The sequence below is a fragment of the Salvelinus fontinalis genome, chromosome 2, assembly GCF_029448725.1.
Source record: "Salvelinus fontinalis isolate EN_2023a chromosome 2, ASM2944872v1, whole genome shotgun sequence".
NCBI lineage: Eukaryota > Metazoa > Chordata > Actinopteri > Salmoniformes > Salmonidae > Salvelinus > Salvelinus fontinalis.
The window spans coordinates 51,570,599-51,592,248 of NC_074666.1; the positions used below are offsets into that span (position 1 = coordinate 51,570,599).

At 41.4% G+C, this 21,650-nt stretch overlaps 1 protein-coding gene across 1 annotated transcript; it reads left to right on the forward strand.

The window, feature by feature from the left end:
* Window positions 1–5,434: 5,434 nt before the first annotated feature.
* Window positions 5,435–21,358, forward strand: LOC129820867 (voltage-dependent anion-selective channel protein 1-like). Its single transcript, XM_055877917.1, has 9 exons — window positions 5,435–5,577; window positions 9,046–9,115; window positions 11,415–11,464; window positions 13,797–13,949; window positions 14,355–14,407; window positions 14,644–14,871; window positions 17,460–17,610; window positions 17,819–17,876; window positions 20,356–21,358. Exons 2-9 carry the CDS (start codon window positions 9,049–9,051, stop codon window positions 20,445–20,447), a joined length of 852 nt encoding a protein of 283 aa, XP_055733892.1. The 5' UTR covers window positions 5,435–5,577; window positions 9,046–9,048; the 3' UTR covers window positions 20,448–21,358.
* Window positions 21,359–21,650: the final 292 nt, after the last annotated feature.

Below are 21,650 nucleotides of genomic sequence, written 5' to 3' on the forward strand. Positions count from 1 at the left end.
ATTCATAGTCAACTAACCTTGTCCCTGTAATGACAGGGGAAACTCAACCCTAAACCATACTTGTGTATTTGGGAGGGTGAGAGTTTGGTGAGAGTTTGTCTCTATATGTGTGAGAAATAGATTTAAATGGACTGCTTCTCACAGTATATCATCTAGTTGGGAATCAATCTTGGGAACAAACATTATTCTCCCAGGCCTTCTGATTGGCTCAAAATAATTTAAAGTGATGGCACCCTGGAAGCGCTAAACCAAATCTGTTCTGGTTTTATGATGGGCTAGATTACAGGGTTGCTCTGGCAATGGCAGCAAGAGATTCACCACACATATATCAACTGTTGTTATTTCTCTTGATTTTCTAAACTGGAACAACTGAAAACATTAATTGAGGCTAGATAGACGTCTTATCTTTACTACTGATATGATGTATTGGTCTTGAATGGTGGTTGGCGGAGCAGTGGTTGATATAATAGCCATTGTTGTTGCATGGTTTTACGGACTCTTGGTTTTCACATATCTGCTCCAAACTGCAGTTTTTAAAATATTTTGTCAGGGCTGAGCAGTTACGGTTTTGGGGAAAGAGATAACTATGTAGAGTTTTGTAAATGTGTTATTCTCACACTGAGCAAGCCAAAGATGCACCATCACTAAAGTTGGCTTTACACTCCATAGTGACTCGAACTAGAAAGACAAAAATACATCATGTTAAAAATGTTATGTCATTTCGTTATCCAGGACCAGAATTAATAAAGGGGATTTATTGGGGCCTTTGGGGAACACTACGTCTCCTCCTCAGAACTATAAAAGATGATGGACTGAGCCTGATATTTCTCATACTGAGGGGAAAAGCAATGATGTATGTATATAAAAAGTATTTTTATTTAGGGTTGCTTGGATGTGACAAGACGGTCTGAGGTACTGTGTGTTCGTTATTCAGAGACGCAAGCCTGGCATTTAAGGTTTCCTGTCTATCTCCTCAAAGCTAGCACATATGCCAAGCCTTGGAGTAGACATCTCCTTTTGTTGTCTGATTTCTTCACACTTTAGATAAAGGAGCTGCACATTTGTCAGCAAGGTGTTACACAACAAGCAAAACGCTTGTTTCCACTGCATAACAGTCTGGAAGTCATCATCCATTATGGCCTCTCAGTTGCTGCTTGCTGTGTTTGAAAATATGTTCATTTCAAAAGGGTTGAGTGTGATTGATTAAATTGTCCTTTCTCTGTGCTACATCTTGTCAAAGTATTGTAGTATTTACTTGATAATGAATCTTAATTAGGGCTTTGTTTCTTTGTTTCTTTTGTGGTCCAACCTTACCTAAAGGTTGCAAATGGTACCAACACATCAACCAGGCAGCGGTAGAGTAATGAAATTCAATTTCCTAGGTTTCTTCTTGGCCATGTCCAGGGGGTTAAAACCAGGCTTGTTCACAGTAGTAAGTGCAGGCATAGAGATACCATTCCATCCTTTGCCCCTTTGATGTGCAGACACCTGCGGGGAGAATATGGAGAATCTGTTGATTAGATGATCACATATTCAGTACACATGTTGATGTTGGGTACAGTGAGGTGCAGGCCTCTCTGATTAACTTTATAGTGGGGTTGTTCAATAACTTCAATGCTGAACATCTCTCCCTTCTCTGAGCCAAACCTGTGTTGTTATTATCAATGGCAAAAATATCATAATTTTGTGAATGATCAGTTGTTGCTGATCAAGCACAGTTTAGTGTTGAAAATATGAATCTAGACACACTGGCCCTTCATATGTTTCTATTAAATAATAAACAAAATAAAATAAATAGTAAACAGAAAGGTTGATAACATATGTATGGAATTATTACCACAGTGTTACACTGCGAGGTGATTTGGGAAATAGAAAGTGGGCGATTGCAGAAATACTTTTGCTCCCACAACAAAGCTTGTTCTATACTGGAAAAAGGTGCATCTGAGCATACCCAATTATCAGCACAGATCTCACCACTACTGTGAAACTGTCTGTTACCCATCTTACTGCATTCCTTGGACTACAGTGCATGGTAGCTAGATAAAGATCTCAGTCTCTCACACTTAGAACAAAACAAAACAAGCAGGCATAGCAAGAGTGACTCAAGGCTCAAATGTGTGTGTGTGTGTGTGTGTGTGTGTGTGTGTGTGTGTGTGTGTGTGTGTGTGTGTGTGTGTGTGTGTGTGTGTGTGTGTGTGTGTACGTATGCGAGAACAGCTTTGACCACAGTCAAGCCTTGACATTTCTTGTACCTTCTACCAAAGTTCAGCCAGGAAACACACACATCTTTTCCCCCCTGTAATGTTAACAACTTCTGTGACATTGAGCAGAAGAGAAAAAACAAAGCCTTTCAAAGTACACCTTTCATATTGTTTTAGCTCATCTTTGGCATCACTAACTTCATGTGCTCGGGCAGGGCAGCCAACAGTGGACGGATGGGGATTTCAAAAAGTCAAGAAGTCCAGAAATGGTTGACTGAATTTCCTACTAACTACTTATTATATTCTGTGTCACCCCCTCTCTAAAAAACATTTCCAACCATTGATAGAAATGATGTTTTACTTAGAAAAGTGCGAGACAATAAACCATCCCATCTTCAAAAACGTCAGTTACCATATTCAATCGCTTGCCCATAGTTAATGGAAGTTAGAAGGTCTTTGGAGAGCGGCTGTTTGAGTAGGAACTTGGGGAAAATAAAATGATTTATACAACCATAACCAGAGTCTGGGTTGCGGACTTCCATTCAGTGCTGAATGGAAAAAGCATCAACATACATCAGGCTCCAGTGAAGTCATTGACTCATGAGAGGCTTGGTTGGATGGGAGGGTTTTGGACCTCGCTTGAACCACTGTTTTGAAAAAGATGACATAGTGCTTTATTTATCCATATGTTGTAAATTATGGCATCTGTTTATAATTTCTTTATTTACTTTGTAGATGCGGGCCCTTGGTTGATTAGCATTTTCCGTTGTGTTTGTCATCTTTAGATACGTGATTGGCAGTTGGTGATGGCTGTTTGAAGTGTGCATTGGTTGGCTTTGATGCGTGGGGATGAAAGGAGAATCCAGATATTACTTGGGGATAATTTAAAAATGAATTTGGCTTCATCTGCAGGCGACTGAAAGGCGACAGATGAGAAATTGTTGGTAAAATGTGATTCAGGATACAATGACACAAGAACAACCAAATGCAATTGTGCATGTTCAAGATAAAAGAGCAGTTCAAGAATTTAAGGAAATACCTCAAAGCTAGAATCCTTAATTGAAACAATAACAAAACTGCTTCTGTTTTGTTCAAAAACTAAGAAATGCAACCGCTCTTAAATTCATAGACAGAGCTATGGATGCAAGGACTAACTATCCATGATAGAACATTTTGAGTTAAACCATGTTTTGAGGCTATACAGTGTTTGTTTTAATTTACATTGTTTACAAATGTTGCAGCAAAACAAGAATATATTTTGGGTTCTGATGTGGTAAAACAGTTGAACTGCATCAATGACAGACTGTTTGTTAGTTATGAATCATGCTGTTTATACCTGCTCTGCTGTTATAATTAACATAATTCATTATTGTTTACTGACATGACTTACTTCAAGCCATCTTAAGGAAAATAAAATCACAAAAGAACTGCCTCAAACACTGCATGATATTATCTTGGAATTAATCAATTATTACAGAAATTAAATGACAAAAACAGCTCCTATTTACTTTGAAGAATTAGCTCAAGTGAAATAACATAAATGCCACTTAAAGTATTATCAATTAAAATAATAATTGAAATGTTGCTATTAAGATTCAGGCAAATTTAAATGAATCTATCAGATAGTTAGGTAGCTACATAACACTTAAGTCATTTTCATAGTAGTTGTTCTTTTCTGGCTGACAGTTGAGAATGTTTACATAAATTATTTGAAAATGCTGAGGCTTTCTATTTAATTTGAGGTGTTGCTATTTTATGTGATATTAATGTGTTTATTAGTCAGATAAATACAACATGTTCCTTATTCTTTTTAAATGAGCTAAAACCCAACAGTATATGTTATTTTTAGCAGTATATTCATCTTATGATTGACATTGAAACCAAATAGATTTTTTTTTAAAGAAATACAAATAGTTCATGTTCATAGAGTAACTAACCTTTTCTAATCAATCAAATAACTTCAAGAAAATACTATATGAATATTTCGAGAGTGTCTGATTACCACAACAATTATTAAAATTAATTTGAAGTTTTTAGTTGCTTTTTTTGTAATTTGAGGAGACTTTCACTGTGCTTTCTGGAAACAGAGAGGAGTCACATTACATTGCTTACACTGTCACCTACTGGCCAAAACAGCTCAAAGCTTCTCCCATGCCCTCATTCAGTTTGCGGCCTCTCCTTTGGTTCTTTGATTAGGCAGTTTCATGGTCCCCTTGTCCTCTGAAGATATTGTAGTGCTACTAACCTTCCTAGAAGCCACTCTAGCACATTTGGGATTGCAAATGTTCATAAATGCTTTCAAAACAAACGGCTTTCCAAATGTCTTTATTTGTAGGGTATTTTGCCTATTTCGTAGCAGAAAAGATTAAAACATAATTCGATAAAGGGAGACATACTTACCGTAGGTGCATATCATAGTTTCGAAGATGAACATGCTCTCCATTGGCCTAGCTTTGCATTTCTACTTCCTGGGTCACCTGTGTGCCTATAGTCACATACTGTAACCAGCGATTTAATTTATATTTAAAAAAAAATATATAAAATATGTTATCTTGAGCATAATATAACTAATCTGACACCGAAAGTGTCTATAGACGGTATCACATTGTAGTTATTTTCACTAGATAATACCTGGAGGTATTTGCTGCCAGCTGCACCCTAACTATGACAGAGGAAGTCATGGGGTTTGGCAGGGTTCCACACAACCACTTCCACACTATTCTATGACAACAAGTTACACACTATTTCACAAAAAGCTTCGCACCCATGCTGCCATACACTACACCCATAAGGCTCACAAGAGTGCAGAACACAGTATGAAAACTGGCACTGAGGTGATTTGTATATGACAAAAAAAAGTTCAAAATAGCAACTGCATGATAGGCTTAGACATAAAAATGCCTTCACAATATGAACATTTTGAATGTATAAACTGGGTTAAACAGCCAGGATTTGCTGGCGATGCAGATAATGCCATCACAGAAGTCGACTGTGATGAGTGCTCAATGTCACATCCTGGCTCTTCTCCTGTCCAACGTTGATGCGACATTCCTGCATTCCAGCGATTAGGCTACTCGTTGACCAGGGACGGTTTTGTTATAAGCACATAATGATGGGGATTGGTGATGAGGTGGGACGAGCTGATTCTAGATCGGTTGTTAACGGTGGCGGGTTTTAAGCCTACCGATGATGCGCTATGCGGACGTCAAACGATCAACAGCGCGTGCGCCACAAAGACAACGCAAGAGCCATGCCTCTTTTTTTCATACGCTTGCTTGACTTCTAGCGTGTGTAACGCTGTTGCACCTCCTCTTACCCCTCCCGTTGTCTAGTTGACAGGAATCTCCTCAGGCAGGATTGGAAAGCACTGACAGAGGTATGTTGAAATGTAGTTAATATTGCGGAATATCATGGGGCACTATTGTACCCCTGTTGTGATAGACATTGACCTCTTTCTTGGCTTGAGTTGGAAGAGATGGCACGCTCATCCACCACGCAACCAGTAACGTTGCGTTAGAAGCAGTCCAGGAGGAGAAATGCTGATCAGTATACAGCTAGCTAGCCTGATGAGTTAGCGCTCTGGCTAGCTAGCTATGTGAACATGGCCTCGAGTAACTAGCTAACACCCTAACGCATTATTATTTGAATTTAATGAGCTTAGGTACTGTTCTCTGCAATTTGATTAAAGTTACTCGCTATAGCCAACGATGATGTGCAGTGTATGCGCTTGTCCCGCTGTCCACCAATTGCCCTGCTAACCTCAGCAGCTAGCTAGTTTTCTACTTAGTTACCAATAAGCTAAAGATGTTCAAGCACAAGCAGTGATGTTTCTGCCGCCTTGTTGCATAACCCCTTGGACATCATCAGGCAGCCAGGCAGAAGAACTGCTCGTATCAGGCAGCAGGTTGCAGATTCTGTGACAATTGTCTGGAGACATGTACATTGCATTTCCATCTCTCTAGTGCATGTGGAACGTGAAACCACCTGCCTGACACGGGTCTAATGCAACAATGCTAACGTTCTTTGCTTGATCAATCTCCTATCGCAAGGTCCTATCAGTCGATGTCCCCATGGTATTTCTGTTCAGGTATGCTTATTTGAAAATTAAATAACGCAAAAATCTAGCTATCGTCTGATGAGATTTCATTGACTTTGTGCAATGGAGTATATCTATCTCCAGAGGGACCAGAAAGACACATTGTGTGGCTTTCCTTGAATACCCTGTTATGTATGACTAGCTAGTACATTCCTCAAGACCCCACGGACATTATTCTCTGTATGGCCTAATATTCTAACCTCTCCCACCAATAATGCTCCTCAAAGGTTCAGTGCTCCTTCCTGTATGTGTATTTGTGTAACGTGTGTGAGCTGGATGTGTGTGTGTATTCTGGAATGCCTGATGTTTGACACTTCCTGTCTCCTACCGTGGTCCCCTTCGAGTGAGTGCCTGTTGGTCACTGAAGATGGCTCTGTATTAAAAACAGAATGCCTTCAACTGAAATGTGCCTTCCGCATTTAACCTAACCCCCTCTGAATCAGAGAGGTGCGGGGGGCTTCCTTAATCGACATCCACGTCTTTGGCGTCCGGGGAACAATCTGTCGTTCTGCCTTGCTCAGGGGCAGAATGACAGATTTTTACCTTGTCAGCTCTGGGATTACATCCAGAAACCTTTCGGTTACTGGCCCAATGCTCTAACCACTAGGCTACCTGCCACCCCACTGTATTTAAAAGCGTGTAGAAATGAGAGATGTTTAATAATTGGTTTTGGGTGTCACTAAACCATGCATTTACACTGAACAAAAATATAAACGCAACATGTAAAGTGTTGGTCCTATGTTTCATGAGCTGAAATGAAAGGTCCCAGAAATGTTCCATATGCACATTATTGTTATATTTTTCTTGTTTTGTGCACAAATTTGTTTCCATCACTGTTAGTGAGCATTTCTCCTTTACCAAGATAATCCATCCACCTGACGGGTGTGGCATATCAAGAAGCTGATTTAACAGCCTGATCATTACACAGGGGACAATAAAAGGCCACTCTAAAATGTGCAGTTTTGTCACATCACAATGCCACAGATATCTCAGGTTTTGAGGGAGCATGCAATTGGTATGCTATTGCCAGAGAATTTAATGTTAATTTCTCTGAACATGTGCCACCTCCAACATCGTTTTACGGAAACCGTCTCAGGGGAGCTCATCTGCGTGCTCGTCATCCTCACCAGGGTCTTGACCTGACTGCAGTTCGGCATTGTAACTGACTTCAGTGGGCAAATGCTCACCATCGATGGCCACTAGCATGCTGGAGAAGTGTGCTCTTCACGGATGAATCCCGGTTTCAACTGTACCAGGCAGATGGCAGACAGTGTATATGGCGTCGTGTGGGCGAGCGGTTTGCTGATGTCAACGTTGTGAACAGATTACCCCATAGTGGGGTTATGGTATGGGCAGGCATAAGCTACGGACAACGAACACAATTGGATTGTATCGATGGTAATTTGAATGCACAGAGATACTGTGACAAGATCCTGAGGCCCCATTGTCGTGAATTCATCCGCTGCCATCACCTCATGTTTCAGCATTATAATGCACGGCGCCATTTCGCAAGGATCTCTACAAAATTCCGGGAAGCTGAAAATGTCCCAGTTCTTCCATGGCTTGCACACTTACCAGACATGTCACCCATTGAGCATGTTTGGGATGCTCTAGATCGACGTGTACGACAGCGTGTTCAAGTTCCCGCCAGTATCCAACGACTTCGCACAGCCATTGAATAGGAATGGACCAACTTTTCACAGGCACAATCAACAACCTGATCAACTCTATGCGAAGGAGATGTATCGGGTGCATGAGGCAAATGCAGATACTGACTGGTTTTCTGATCCAAACCCCTACCTTTTTATTTTAAGGTATCTGTGGCCAACAGATGTCTTTATTCCCAGTCATATGAAATCCATAGATTAGGGGCTAATTAAAGTGATTTCCTTACATGAACTGTAACTCAGTAAAATATTTGAAATTGTTGCATTTACATTTTTGTTCAGTGTATGACAGGGAGAAAGGTGTAGTAATTATCATTCATATTCTATTAAATAGGGTTTTGAAGGAAGTGATCGAGGCTGTAGGCTATGTGGCATGCGCTGATGTACAAAATAGCCATTTGGGCTATAGGCTATTCTATTTGCAAATTAGCATTGTGTGTAGAGGGCAAGTGCTCCAGTTTAAGTCTAGTCTTGGACGAAAAAGCACGATCAGTGCCGAAATCCTTTTTGGAATCTGCAACAAGCAGATTTTCCCCTCCTGTTACTCAACATTGAAGTCTCTGCCCACACATTATCTTATAGTAAGAGTGGAGTTGAGGTCATCTAACAAATAGTAAAACATATCTAACCTTCCATTTTTAGAAATCACTTATTGATTCATAAGCTGACCCTTCTGTGTTTTGCGTTTTAATTTGGCTGTCAAGTCCAGTATATCAGGTTTTGGCTGCTGTTGTGAAATCTCTAGCCTGGCAAGGCAAGCACATCACTCTTTTTCTGATGAGTCAGAGCAAACGGGCTAGTCCGTTCAGGCAGATGTGAGGCATGTCTGCCTGCTCCTCTGTCTGCCTGCCCCTCCCCCTACCGGCCCACCCCGTCCATCAATGACCTCAATCCTCTCCCACCTCCTCCCCCATACGCAGTGCTCTCTCCTCTGTTGCTATGTCATTGAAGGCCTAGCACACTGCTAATGCTTTATGCATGCCATTGCCCCATTGCTATCTCACAGAGCTTTGTGCTAAGCAGTAGCCTAACACAAAGCTGTCTCCTTTTTTTCTCATGATTTTAATTTTATTTTTTACAGATAATGGCCGTTCCTCCTACCTATGTTGACCTTGGCAAGTCCGCCAAGGATGTCTTTACCAAGGGATACGGTGAGCACTGAGCAGTACTACTTTCTACCCACTATTTCCTAGATCATTCTTCCAACTCAGCCTTTGCTCCTGTCCTGCAGAGAATGAGGGGTGGACTGTAGTCGTACTAGCCTAGTGTTATAGCCATTTGGTAAACCCTCTAGTTTAGATTGGCTGTCCTTAGGCAGCTTATTGACTGAGAGAAACACAGCTGTACTGAGCTATTGAGGCCTAGGCCTTATTATGGGGATCCCCAGGTAAATCACACAGGCGAGGGTGGGACGACCAGCACACTGCTTCCCAGAGATGGATGGGAAGGAAGCTGGGGCAGTGAACTGTGCCTGACGTGACAATGTACTCTAGTGTAGAAACTAGGGCCGGGAAGATACAAGTATCGCAATACTCGTTATTATCATGGCAAGGAAACAAAACACAAAGCAGATTTAACTTTAGGAAAACAGCCCAAATGTTGGAAACAAACATCCATTATGTATTTATGGAAAAAAATATTGTGACACTGGTATCGTCACAGCCCTAGTAGAAACCACATCAAATCAATAAACTCAATCTATCAATGTTATGTAATAGTTGTAATGGATGTGTGATAGGCTAGACCGGTATTTCTCAGAGGGATTTATTGAACAGTGGTTTACAGTGCATTCGCAAAGTATTCAGACCCCTTGACTTTTTCCACATTTTGTTACGTTACAGCCTTATTCTAAAATGGATTAAATAAAACATTTTTCTCATTAATCTACACACAATACCCATAATGGCATTGCGGCAACAGATTTTTAGAAATGTTTGCACATTTATTACAAATATAAAAAAGAAAAACCTTATTTACATAATTATTCAGACCTTTTGCTATGAGACTTGAAATTGAGCTCAGGTGCATCCTGTTTCCATTGATCGTCCTTGAGATGTTTCTGCAACTTGATAAGAGTCCACCTGTGGTTAATTAAATTGATTGGACATGATTTGGTCACACAGTTGACAGTGCATGTCAGAGCCAAAACCAAGACATGACGTTGAAGGAATTGTCTGTAGAGCTCCGAGACAGAATTGTGTCGAGGCATAGATCTGGGGAAGGGTACCAGAAAATGTCTGGAGCATTGAAGGTCCCCAAGAACACAGTGGCCTCCATCTTCATAAATGCAAGAAGTTTGGAACCACCAAGACTGGTGCCTGGCCAAACTGAGCAATCCGGGGAGAAGGGCCTTGGTCAGGGAGGTGACCAAGAACCTGATGGTCACTCTGACAGAGCTCCAGAGTTCCTCTGTGGAGATGGGATAACCTTCTAGAAGGACAACCATCTCTGCAACACTCCACCAATCAGGCCTTTATGGGAGAGTGGCCAGACGGAAGCCATTCCTCAGTAAAAGGCACATGACAGCCTAAAGAACTCTCAGACCATGAGAAACAAGATTCTCTGGTCTGATGAAACCAAGATTGAACTCTGAATTCCAAGAGTCATGTCTGGAGGAAACATGGCACCATCCCTACTGTGAAGCATGATGGTGGCAGCATCATGCTGTGGGGAATATAGCCAAGTACAGAGAGATCCTTGATGAAAACCTGCTCCACAGCGCTCAGGACCTCAGACTGGGGTGAAGGTTCACCTTCCAACAGGACAACAACCCTAAGCACACAGCCAAGACAACACAGGAGTGGCTTCGGGACAAGTCTCTGAATGTCTTTGAGTGGCCCGGACTTGAACCCGATCGAACATCTCTGGCGAGACCTGAAAACATCTGTGCAGCGACGCTCCCCATCCAACCTGACAGAGCTTGAGAGGATCTGCAGAGAATAAATGGGAGAAACTCCCCAAATCCAGGTGTGCCAAGCTTGTAGCGTCATACCCGAGAAGACTCGAGGCTGTAATCGCTGCAAAGGTGCTTCAACAAAGTACTGAGTAAAGGGTCTGAATACTAAAATAAATGTGATATAATAAATTGGCAAACATTTCTCAACCTGTTTTTGCTTTGTCGTTATGGGGTATTGTGTGTAGATTGATAAGGGAAATAACAACGTATTCCATTTTAGAATAAGGCTGTAACGTAACAAAATATGGAAAAAGTCAAGGGGTCTGAAAACTTAGCGAATGTACTGTATGTGTTTATGAAGTGCTAAAAAAAAGTCTGCAAGATGCAGAAAATCATGCTTACTTTGAAAACAACAGAAGCCATGCGTTAACGGAATGCTAGGAATTCTAGTGGAAATAATGAACCGAACAGGAATATATCATCAGTTTAAAAAGCACTCATAGAATATATTGAAATTACAACAGTTTGATTTAATTTTCTTCCGTGCCTTTCAGGTTTTGGTCTCATCAAGCTGGACTTGAAAACAAAGTCAGAGAATGGACTGGTAAGTTCCACTGCAGTCCGTATACCCCTTGAGCCAAAAGAGGTGAACAGGTCAGGGTTCCATAGCCGCAGGCAGAACAGTTGAAACTGGTGTAGCAGCACGACCAGGTGGACTGGGGACAGCAAGGAGTCATCGGGCCATGTAGTCCTGAGGCATGGTCCTAGGGCTCAGGTCCTCCAAGAGAGAAAAATAGAGAGAGAATTAGTGCGAGAACTAGAGAGAGCATACTTAAATTCACACAGGACACCGGATAAGACAGGAGAAGTACTCCAGATATAACAGCATATAATGGCATCCCGACACAAACTATTGCAGCGTAAATACTGGAGGCAGAGACAGGAGGGGTCGGGAGACACTGTGGCCCCGTCCGACGATACCCCCGGACAGGGGCAAACAGGCAGGATGTAACCCCACCCACTTTGCCAAAGCTCAGCCCCCACACCACTAGAGGGATAACTTCAACCACCAACTTACCATCCTGAGACAAGGCCGAGTATAGCCCACGAAGATCTCCCCCACTGCACAACCCAAGGGGGGCGCCAACCCGGACAGGAACATCACTTCAGTGACTCATCCCACTCAAGTGACGCACCCCTCCTAGGGACGTCATGGAAGAGCACCAGTAAGCCAGTGACTCAGCCCCTGTAATAGGGTTTGAGGCAGAGAATCCCAGTAGAGAGAGGGGAACCGGCCAGGCAGAGACAGCAAGGGCGGTTCGTTGCTCCAGTACCTTTCCGTTCAACTTCACACTCCTGGGCCAGACTACACTCAATCATAGGACCTACTGAAGAGATGAGTCTTCAATAAAGACTTAAAGGTCGAGACCGAGTCTGCGTCTTTCACATAGATAGGCAGACCATTCCATAAAAATGGAGCTCTGTAGAAGAAAGCCCTGCCTCCAGCTGTTTGCTTAGAAATTCTAGGGACATTAAGGAGGCCTGAGTCTTGGGACCGTAGCGTACGTGTAGGTATGTACGGCAGGACAAAATCGGAAAGATCGGCATGAGCAAGCCCATGTAATGCTTTGTAGGTTAGCAGTAAAACCTTGAAATCATCCCTTGCCTTAACAGGAAGCCAGTGTAGGGAGGCTAGCACTGGAGTAATATCAATTTCTTTGGTTCGAGTCAAGATTCTAGCAGCTGTGTTTAGCACTAACTGAAGTTTATTTAGTGCTTTATCCGGGTAGCTGGAAAGTAGAGCGTTGCAGTAGTCTAACCTAGAAGTGACAAAAGCACAGATTCATTTTTCTGCATCATTTTTGGACAGAAGGTTTCTGATTTTTGCAATGTTACGTAGATGGAAGAAAGCTGTCCTTGAAACAGTCTTGATGTGTTCGTCATATCAAAAATATGAACAAAAATATAAACGCAACATTAAACAATTTCAAAGATTTTACTGCGTTACAGTGGTTATGAGGAAATCAGTCAATTGAAATAAATGAATTAGGCCCTAATCAATGGATTTCACATGACTGGGAATACAGATATGCATCTGTTGGTCACAGATACCTTCAAAAATATGGGCCTCACAATGGGCTTAAGGATCTCGTCAAGGTATGTCTGTGTATTGAAATTGATAAAATGCAATTGTGTTTGTTGTCCGTAGCTTATGACTACCCATGCCATAACTCCTTCCGCCACCATGGGGCACTCTGTTCACAAAATTGACATCAGCAAACCGCTCACCCACACAACGCCATACACCTGGTCTGCGGGTGTGAGGCTGGTTGAATGTACTGACAGATTCTCTAAAATGACATTGGAGGCAGCTTATGGTAGAGAAATGAACATTAAATTCTCAGGCAAACGCTCTGGTGGACATTCCTGCAGTCAGCATGCCAATTGCACGCTCCCTCAACTTGAGACATCTGTGGCATTGTGTTGTGACAAAACTGCACATTTTAGAGTAGTCTTTTATTCTCCCCAAAACAAGGTGCATCTGTGTAATGATCATGCTGTTTAATAAGCTTCTTGATATGCCACACCTGTCAGATGGATGGATTATCTTGGCAAAGAATAAATGCTCACTAGTAGGGATATAAACACATTTGTGCACAAAATCGAAGAGAAATAAGCGGTTTGTGCGTATAGCAAATTTCTGTGTTTTTTTTTTTCTTCTTCTTCGACTCATGAAACCAACACTTTTCATGTTTTATATTTTTCTTCCGTTTAGTTATGACTCATCGGCACCTGTGAAAGACCTCTCGGATTGTCCACATCACTTGTGACGTGCCAATGTGGTCCTCAGCCATCCAAATCCTCACTAATAATGTCTGATGCTATAATAACGTGATCACATCTCACCACTGACCTCTGTTTGACCCCAATCCCAGGAGTTCACCAGCACGGGCTCTGCCAACACCGAGACCAGCAAAGTGGCCGGCACCCTGGAGACCAAGTACAAGTGGGCCGAACACGGACTGACCTTCACTGAGAAGTGGAACACCGACAACACTCTGGGCACCGAGATCACTCTGGAGGACCAGGTCAGGTCTATGTGTTCTTTAGGTTCTTTAGGGTGTACTCTAGTCCATTTTCTTCAATCTGTCATTGTTCGAAGGGTGCTATAAGCCAATGAGTAATCCCTTAGTGTAAATATAAAAAAGATCAGCACTCACTGACTTGTTTCATTGATTTTATTATATATTTTAAGACAATATATACATAACTTTACATGTTTAGTCTTCTTCGTGTGGGAGTCTCAGTTCCCTATGGCCCCCCCCACCCTATTAAGGGGTGAAATGCTCATCGCAATATACCTTTTAATTACGCAGCAATGCTTTCTTAATAGTTCTTTCCGTCTGCCTCGGATATTAATTTACTTAAGAATCATTCATGCTTTCTTCATGCTTTCTTAACCTCTCCATCTTTCTCTCACCTTCTCCCTTCAGTTGGCCAAAGGGCTTAAACTGACGTTTGATTCCTCCTTCTCGCCAAACACTGGGTAAGAAGTGGCTATCCAATTAATTCAGTGAAGATAGCATTTAACTGTTTCACAATGTTAATTAATTGCAATCAATGATGTCGTCACACAATACATGTTGCTATTTTTTGTTGTTGTCCTGCTCAGCTCAATGTAGATTGTTGGACGTATTTGCCATTCTGTCACTGTGATTTCTACATTACCTCATGCTGACACGTTTTTCCTTCCTTCCATTCCTCTCATATCGCCACCTCCAGCAAGAAGAGTGGTAAGATCAAGACTGGCTACAAGAGGGAGCACATCAACCTGGGGTGTGATGTGGACTATGACATTAACGGGACGGCTGTGCACGGCATGGCGGTGGTGGGCTACGAGGGCTGGCTGGCCGGCTACCAGATGACCTTCGAGGCCGGGAAGAACAGGGTCACCCAGAGCAACTTCGCCGTGGGCTACAAGACCGACGAGTTCCAGCTCCACACAAATGTGTAAGTAGATATATTTATTTAACTAGGCAAGTCAGATAACAACAAATTCTTATTTACAATGACCGCCTACCCGATACATAAATATGGTTCAGGTAGGCCTCCGCGCTTCAGCAAACAATGGAAGTAAGAAGGGGGCTCAACAACACTGACAGTAAGCCAGCGATGGGGCTCAACAACACTGACAGTAAGCCAGCGATGGGGCTTAACAACACTGACAGTAAGCCAGCGATGGGGCTTAACAACACTGACAGTAAGCCAGCGATGGGGCTTAGGGAACATATTTATGGTCTTTAAGACCCTTATCCAAAATTATTTACAGTGATTTAAGTATTTTGTATATATGGCACACCCCCAACTCTGTTGCAAGCACCATGCTCCAACCAACTGAGCTTTTTGAACGACTAGTCACTAACATTTTGTTTCCAGCTCTGAACTATGAGAGCTGACGTTGTCTGGACACTAGCAGCCCCAAGCACTTGCTGTCTCTCTGGTCCCCTCAGAAGCAGACTGGCAGTTATTTTATGTATCCCACAGTGATGGGATTTGTCAAAGGGCTTTGTTGGTAGTATAGGATAGTAAGCTAACCTCCTGCCGCGACCTGGCCTTCCATTCATGATCACTTTTTTGACAAGGTCAATTAGCTCTGAGACATGGCTATTTAATCCTTTGACAGCTGATCCTTGATATACACTGAGTGTACAAAACATTAGGAACACCTGCTCTTTCCATGACAGACTGACCAGGTGAATCTAGGTGAAAGCTATGATCCCTTATTGATGTCACCTGTTAAATCCACTTCAATCAGTGTAGTTGACGGGTTAAAGACGGGTTAAAGAAGGATTTTTAAGCCTTGAGACAATTGAGACTTGAGCTGTGTTCGCATACCCATACGAACATACTGTATACTACATAATGAGTGTATACTACTTACTATATACTATTAGTTAATTTTAGTATACTGTAAACGAATGGTATCCTTTCAGTTGAGCTTACTCTGTCTACTGGAAGTTGATGCTGTTGCTATGCAACCTCTTGCTAGCTTGTTAGCTTAACAAATTACTAGCTAGACTTCAGGTTTGTTCGTAAATTCAATCTGGAGTGTCAGTGTTCTCTGGGCATTCTGGAGCGCATACTGGAATCTCTGGCCGAGGAGTAGGATCTAGGATTAATCCGCAGTCAAGCACCCAAGCTAACTGGCTAGCTACTTCCAGACACAAATGAGAGAACACCTCACTCTGACCATTTTACTCACCCTAGCAGAGCTGGTTAGGCAGTTATCCAGAGGGTTGGTAACTGTAATGGTGCTGCTGGCAACTATTTAATTACACTTTTTTGCCGACATTTACTGACACTGGCCACATTCAACGGGTGTTTAGCGTTTGTAATTGCATCAGTTATTCTGCGCTCTGGCACAGTCAGACCAGAGTGCTCTGAAATCGGAGTAGGTAGCCAGAGCGAATTTACAAACACACCCGAACCACTTTAACACTTAGCTAAGCTATAAATGACGTGAATAATCAAGTTAATAAATGTTGGGTAGTTAGATAGCATAAAGAAAATCTACTGGCAAGTCCGATGTATTAGTAGCCAACTGACGTTACAGTAGGTAGCTAACATAGCATATCATTACACCAGTATCATTACACCAGTATACTGGGTATGTGGTTCGTAAGGATAGCGTAGCTAGCAAATTGTCAGCCAACATAACGTGTAACGTAACTTATTTGAAAAGTAATTACTTTATTACATTGCTCAACATTTTCTTAACATTTGTCATAATTGGTTAAAGCAACACATTTGTATCTGCTTTCGTCAGACTTCGGCTGCATATTTTCCGCCATTTTCCTCATCTGAAAACGTTATGACGCAATGCCTATTTTCTAAAGAATTGCATTATGGACCAGAAAAGCACGGGGAAAGTGTCCATTGCTTGTATACTTTGTATTTTGGCGAATGTAGTACGACATCTGGGAACTTTTGGCATGCTAACTATATCCATACTATGACCGATAAGCATATACAAACACTTATGGATTGTGCATGTGTGCTGTTCAGAGGGTGAATGGGAAAGACAAAAGATTTAAGTGCCTTTGAACAGGGTATGGTAGTAGGTGCCAGGCGCATCGGTTTGAGTGTGTCAAGAACTGCAACGCTGCTGGGTTTTTCACGCTCAACAGTTTCCCGTGTGTATCAAGAATGGTTCACCACCCAAAGGACATCTAACCGACTCGACACAACTGTGGGAGGAATCGGTGTCAACATGGGCCAGCATCCCTGTGGAACGCTTTCGACACCTTGTAGAGTCCGTGTCCCGACGAATTGAGACCTTTTCTGAGGGCAAAAGGGGGTTGTAACTCAATATTAGAAAGGTGTTCCTAATGAAATGTACCCTCAGTTTGCTAGTTTAGACAGTGAATATTGATCTTCTGATTGCAGTTCATGTGATATTAGGTAGTTGTAACAGTTCTCGTTTTAGTTTTTTTGTTGAACATGAATACTGGAATGGATAGTGATGTTGCAATATACTTGCGTATAGTTCCACCTTCTCATAGTAATAATGACCAACCGTTTTTTTTTTTCGACGACAGAAATGATGGCACCGAGTTCGGGGGCTCCATCTACCAGAAGGTGAACGACCAGCTGGAGACAGCAGTCAACCTGGCCTGGACCGCTGGCAACAGCAACACCCACTTTGGCATTGCAGCCAAGTACCAGATTGATGCTGACGCATCTTTCTCGGTAAGGGGCCACTCTAGCTAGTCCTCTTACTGGCTGAGACATGACCTCCGCCTGGGGTCACATTCAGGGGACAGGTAGAGGGAGTTACTAGGCTAATAAGTTTAAAATGATCTGTGGAATGATTGTTGAGGACATTTGAGTCCTATTTTTTTCCCTTTTTTTTCTTTCTATCATAATCATGTTTCTAATCTATACATTTCTCCAACAGGCCAGAGTGAACAACTCTAGCCTTGTGGGCCTGGGATACACTCAGACTCTGAAGCCTGGTTAGTAATTTTAAAACGTTTTATTAAAATGTCTTGCAAAATATTATTTTTCTCCATGCCAGTGTAGATTAAATGTGCAGTTGAAATACCGTTCTACTGTATTTTGGGAAGAAATGACAGAACAGCAGCGTGCACTTGATCTTTGACCTCCTCAGCCAGTCAATGAGCCCTGATCTTGTTACTTGTCACTAGGGCTGTTGCGGTGACCGCATTACCACCACACCGGCGGTCACGAGTAATGAAGGCAGGCAAATTTCACGTGACTGTTTAGTCATGGTAATTAGGCTTCTCCAAGCTCTGATGCTGCTAATGATCATTAGTAGCCTACCAAACTTTCTAACTGCCTCGTCCTCAGCACTCTATTGTCCCTTTAATCACTCTGACACCAATGCAAATGTATTTGAAAATCTAATCAAACACTTCATGAGAGCCCATGAGCTCACGTTGCGCAACATTTTAATAGGCTATGCAATTGCGTGAGAAAACAGTGATGGCCTCTTAAAAAGATGAGCATCAACTTTTTATAGGCTAGGCCTACTATATTTATTTCTCAACTTCCCTAATATTAATGTTTATATTTACAACAGGAGTATAGCCTACCTGGCTGGCATGAAAATAAACCACAGGGAAAAAAGGGTCCTCCATTCTCTATTTAAGTGCATAGATTCCATGTATTCTTTCCTGCTGCGCCTGTTTCGATACAGGTGCATGATAAGGGTCCATTCACATATTAATTAGTAAATGTAAAGACAAGATTAAATCAATAATAGTCTGATGGGTGACAATATTGGCCTATCACTTGTGAATTATATATTAAACATTTTTTTGTAACTTTTTCGAATAGGTTGCACACCTCATGTAGCCTAGCCCATAGGCCTATATGTTTTAATAAGGTTTGTATCACAATTAAAGTGGCCAAATAACTTAACTTAAGATAACTTTAAAAAAATAACTTTAAATAACTTTTTAAAAAAAACTTAAAATAACTTTAAAAAATAACTTAAAATTAAGCACATTAATCCGCTTTACAAGGGGTGTAGAGCCTAACTGGCATACATAAGCAGCACGTGAGTTTCAAGTTTGGGGAAGATAATTTTCACCATTAAAAAAATGCACTTTTTATAATAAAATAATTGCATTTGTGTCACTTGATAATGGTGTTTTCTGTTAATGGAACATTAGCCTACTACCATGTGCACATTGCTGCGCCTATAATGTGAAGAAACAGCCGAATAGTTTATCAACATTTTAAAGCTAAATGTTCTGATTTGTTGTGTCAGCCACATTGTGTAAAAAAAGCTTTTTTGATGCTAGTGGTTGTATTAATTTTGGATCTATCGAATCCCACAACTGTCCCAGACTATGTTTGGAATATTTATTTCTCGCTTAGAATATAATAGGTCAAACTTTTATGCTATGGGGGATAGTGTATTGACATTGGCTTAGTGCTTTTGCTGTTCGTTAGTTCTACTCATCTTGTTCGCTGACGAAAAGAAAATGTGGACAGTTCTTCCAATATCTTCAATATGCACCTCGGAATTGGATAAGGACGCGTGCAGTTGTGTCCCCGATGTGTCTGTCTTCACTTGTAGCCTGTGTTGTAGCCTGTGAGAAAGACCCGATCACGTGATGGAGTGCGCAGCACTCGGAGAAGGGCACAACTGCCACTGGCCACAAACGGCATCGATTTCTTTAGGGTACATTGTGGCCACAGAAAGGGGATGCCGCTGTGACATTCTAGGCATTAGAATTGCTTGTCAAATTGTGAATGAGTGACTGATGTAGTGTGTACAGCCTGCGCAAAAAAACAAGGCAGCGCTCATGACTTTCAAGCTACTTTTTTCAAATCATCATTTGTCGCATCATGCAGCCTTACAATGTATTCAAAATCAAACAAATACCCCAATGTTTGTAGAACAACTAAAGTTACATTAATAACTCTAAATTAAGCATATAGGAATACCTATTTCTTTGTTAACCGCCCAATACAGAATAGCCGTGTATGCGCACTCCCTCAAATCGTTTGGAGAAAATATCCTTTCCATTTTATTCAGCTTTTTGTATTCTTCATACTATAAAATAATAAAAATAATGCCACGGAATTCTTAGCAAATCTTGTCTGCTAAATGAACTAGTGTAGCCTATAGCCATTTGCCATAGCCAGATCAGGACCTAACATAAGGGCAACTCAGATTATGCTATTCTGTTCTTCTGAAATAGAATACATTTTATTCATATCATGCTTCTTTAGACCTGTATAAAATAAATAATGGATGTATTGTGAAGGTGTAGGCTATGTTACATGGATTTATTAGACTTTTTAAAAATGTAGATGTTCCAAAGGTCTGGAAGCCAGGAGATGCTAAATGTTAATTTGACATTAACTTGACAATTACCGGCTGACGAAATTTCGTGATCACCACAGCCGTACTTGTTACTCCCCCTTGTTGATGTATTGTCTCTGTCTCTCTGTCTACAGGCATTAAGCTGACCCTTTCTGCTCTCCTGGATGGGAAAAACATTAACACCGGTGGGCACAAGCTCGGTCTTGGCCTAGAGTTTGAGGCATAAGAAGGCAAGGAACACAACAACCCCAAACCTCCAAATATTTTATTGAAATAGCTATCCTCACCACCTTGTTTCCCTTACAGTAGATGTGCTTTGGTTGAGGTGAGGCGGCACACGTGGTGAAATTACACTACAGTTGATATTCCACTTTTACAGGACCATTTCAGATAAAATATTTCGGAATACAGGGCCCAGTTTAGAACAAAACTAAGATATTTTAAAGGTCGGCAAAACGTAAAAATGAAAAAGGTCTGTTAAGGTCTTATGCATTTGTATTTCACTACAATCATGTAAACACTCATTTATTTATATATTTTTTCAAAGCTGATAAGAGAAAATAAAATACTGTAGATAAAAAAAAAAGGATTTGGTAAACATACAGTTTACTTTCTGTCCACATGGTGGGGCTGTTGCATTAAACATCACTGGTACTGGATTACAACATAAACATTCCTTGGCCAAGGTGAAATATTCCTCTGTACTGGAGAGTTCTCTCCTTGTAAACCATCTGACAAAGAAGGGAAGTGTCTAAGATATTATATTATTATGGGATGGGTAAGTGGTCCTTCACTTAAGCAGCATTAGCTCTGAGGCACTAAATAGGGCACTACTTTATGAGAATATGGTGACATTTAGGATAAAAACCTTTTTTTGACTCGTCTGTCTGTGCATTTGGTGTGAATTATTTTTTATTATATTAACAATGTTCTTGAATACTTACCTGCCTGTGAAGTTTAAGGCAAACCTCAATTGTTCCTAAAGAGAAAGGTAACCTGTCCTGCACACTATTCAACATCCCTCTTAATACAAATGATTTTACAAGGAATGGTAGTCTTCCGATGATGGCGTTGGAACAGACAAACTCTGTGTACGTGACGTTGTTACTCCCTGTTAAATAAAGAACATATTGAATGCCTCTGTGCTTTTTTTCACCCATAACGCAATGATAATGGAAATAAAAGCATTGGATTTGCAGTAGGCCTATATTCATATCTACCTTAGACTATAACTGTTAATTTCTCTACGATAAGACGCCTCCAACATCGTTTTAGAGAATTTGTCAGTAAGTCCAACCGGCTTTACAACCGCAGACCACGTGTGACCATGCCAGCCAAGAACCTCCACATCCGGTTTCTTCACCTGCGGGATCGTCTGAGACCAGCCACCTGGACAGCTGATGAAACAGGAGTATTTATGTCTGTAATA

Bases quoted from the DNA above. Each gene is read 5' to 3' on its own strand.
- LOC129820867 (XM_055877917.1), top strand. From the start codon at position 9,049: ATGGCCGTTCCTCCTACCTATGTTGACCTTGGCAAGTCCGCCAAGGAT. The intron at 11,465-13,796 runs GTAAGTTCCACT...CCCCAATCCCAG, and splicing joins CAAAGTCAGAGAATGGACTG to GAGTTCACCAGCACGGGCTC. The intron at 17,877-20,355 runs GTTAGTAATTTT...CTCTGTCTACAG, and splicing joins CACTCAGACTCTGAAGCCTG to GCATTAAGCTGACCCTTTCT.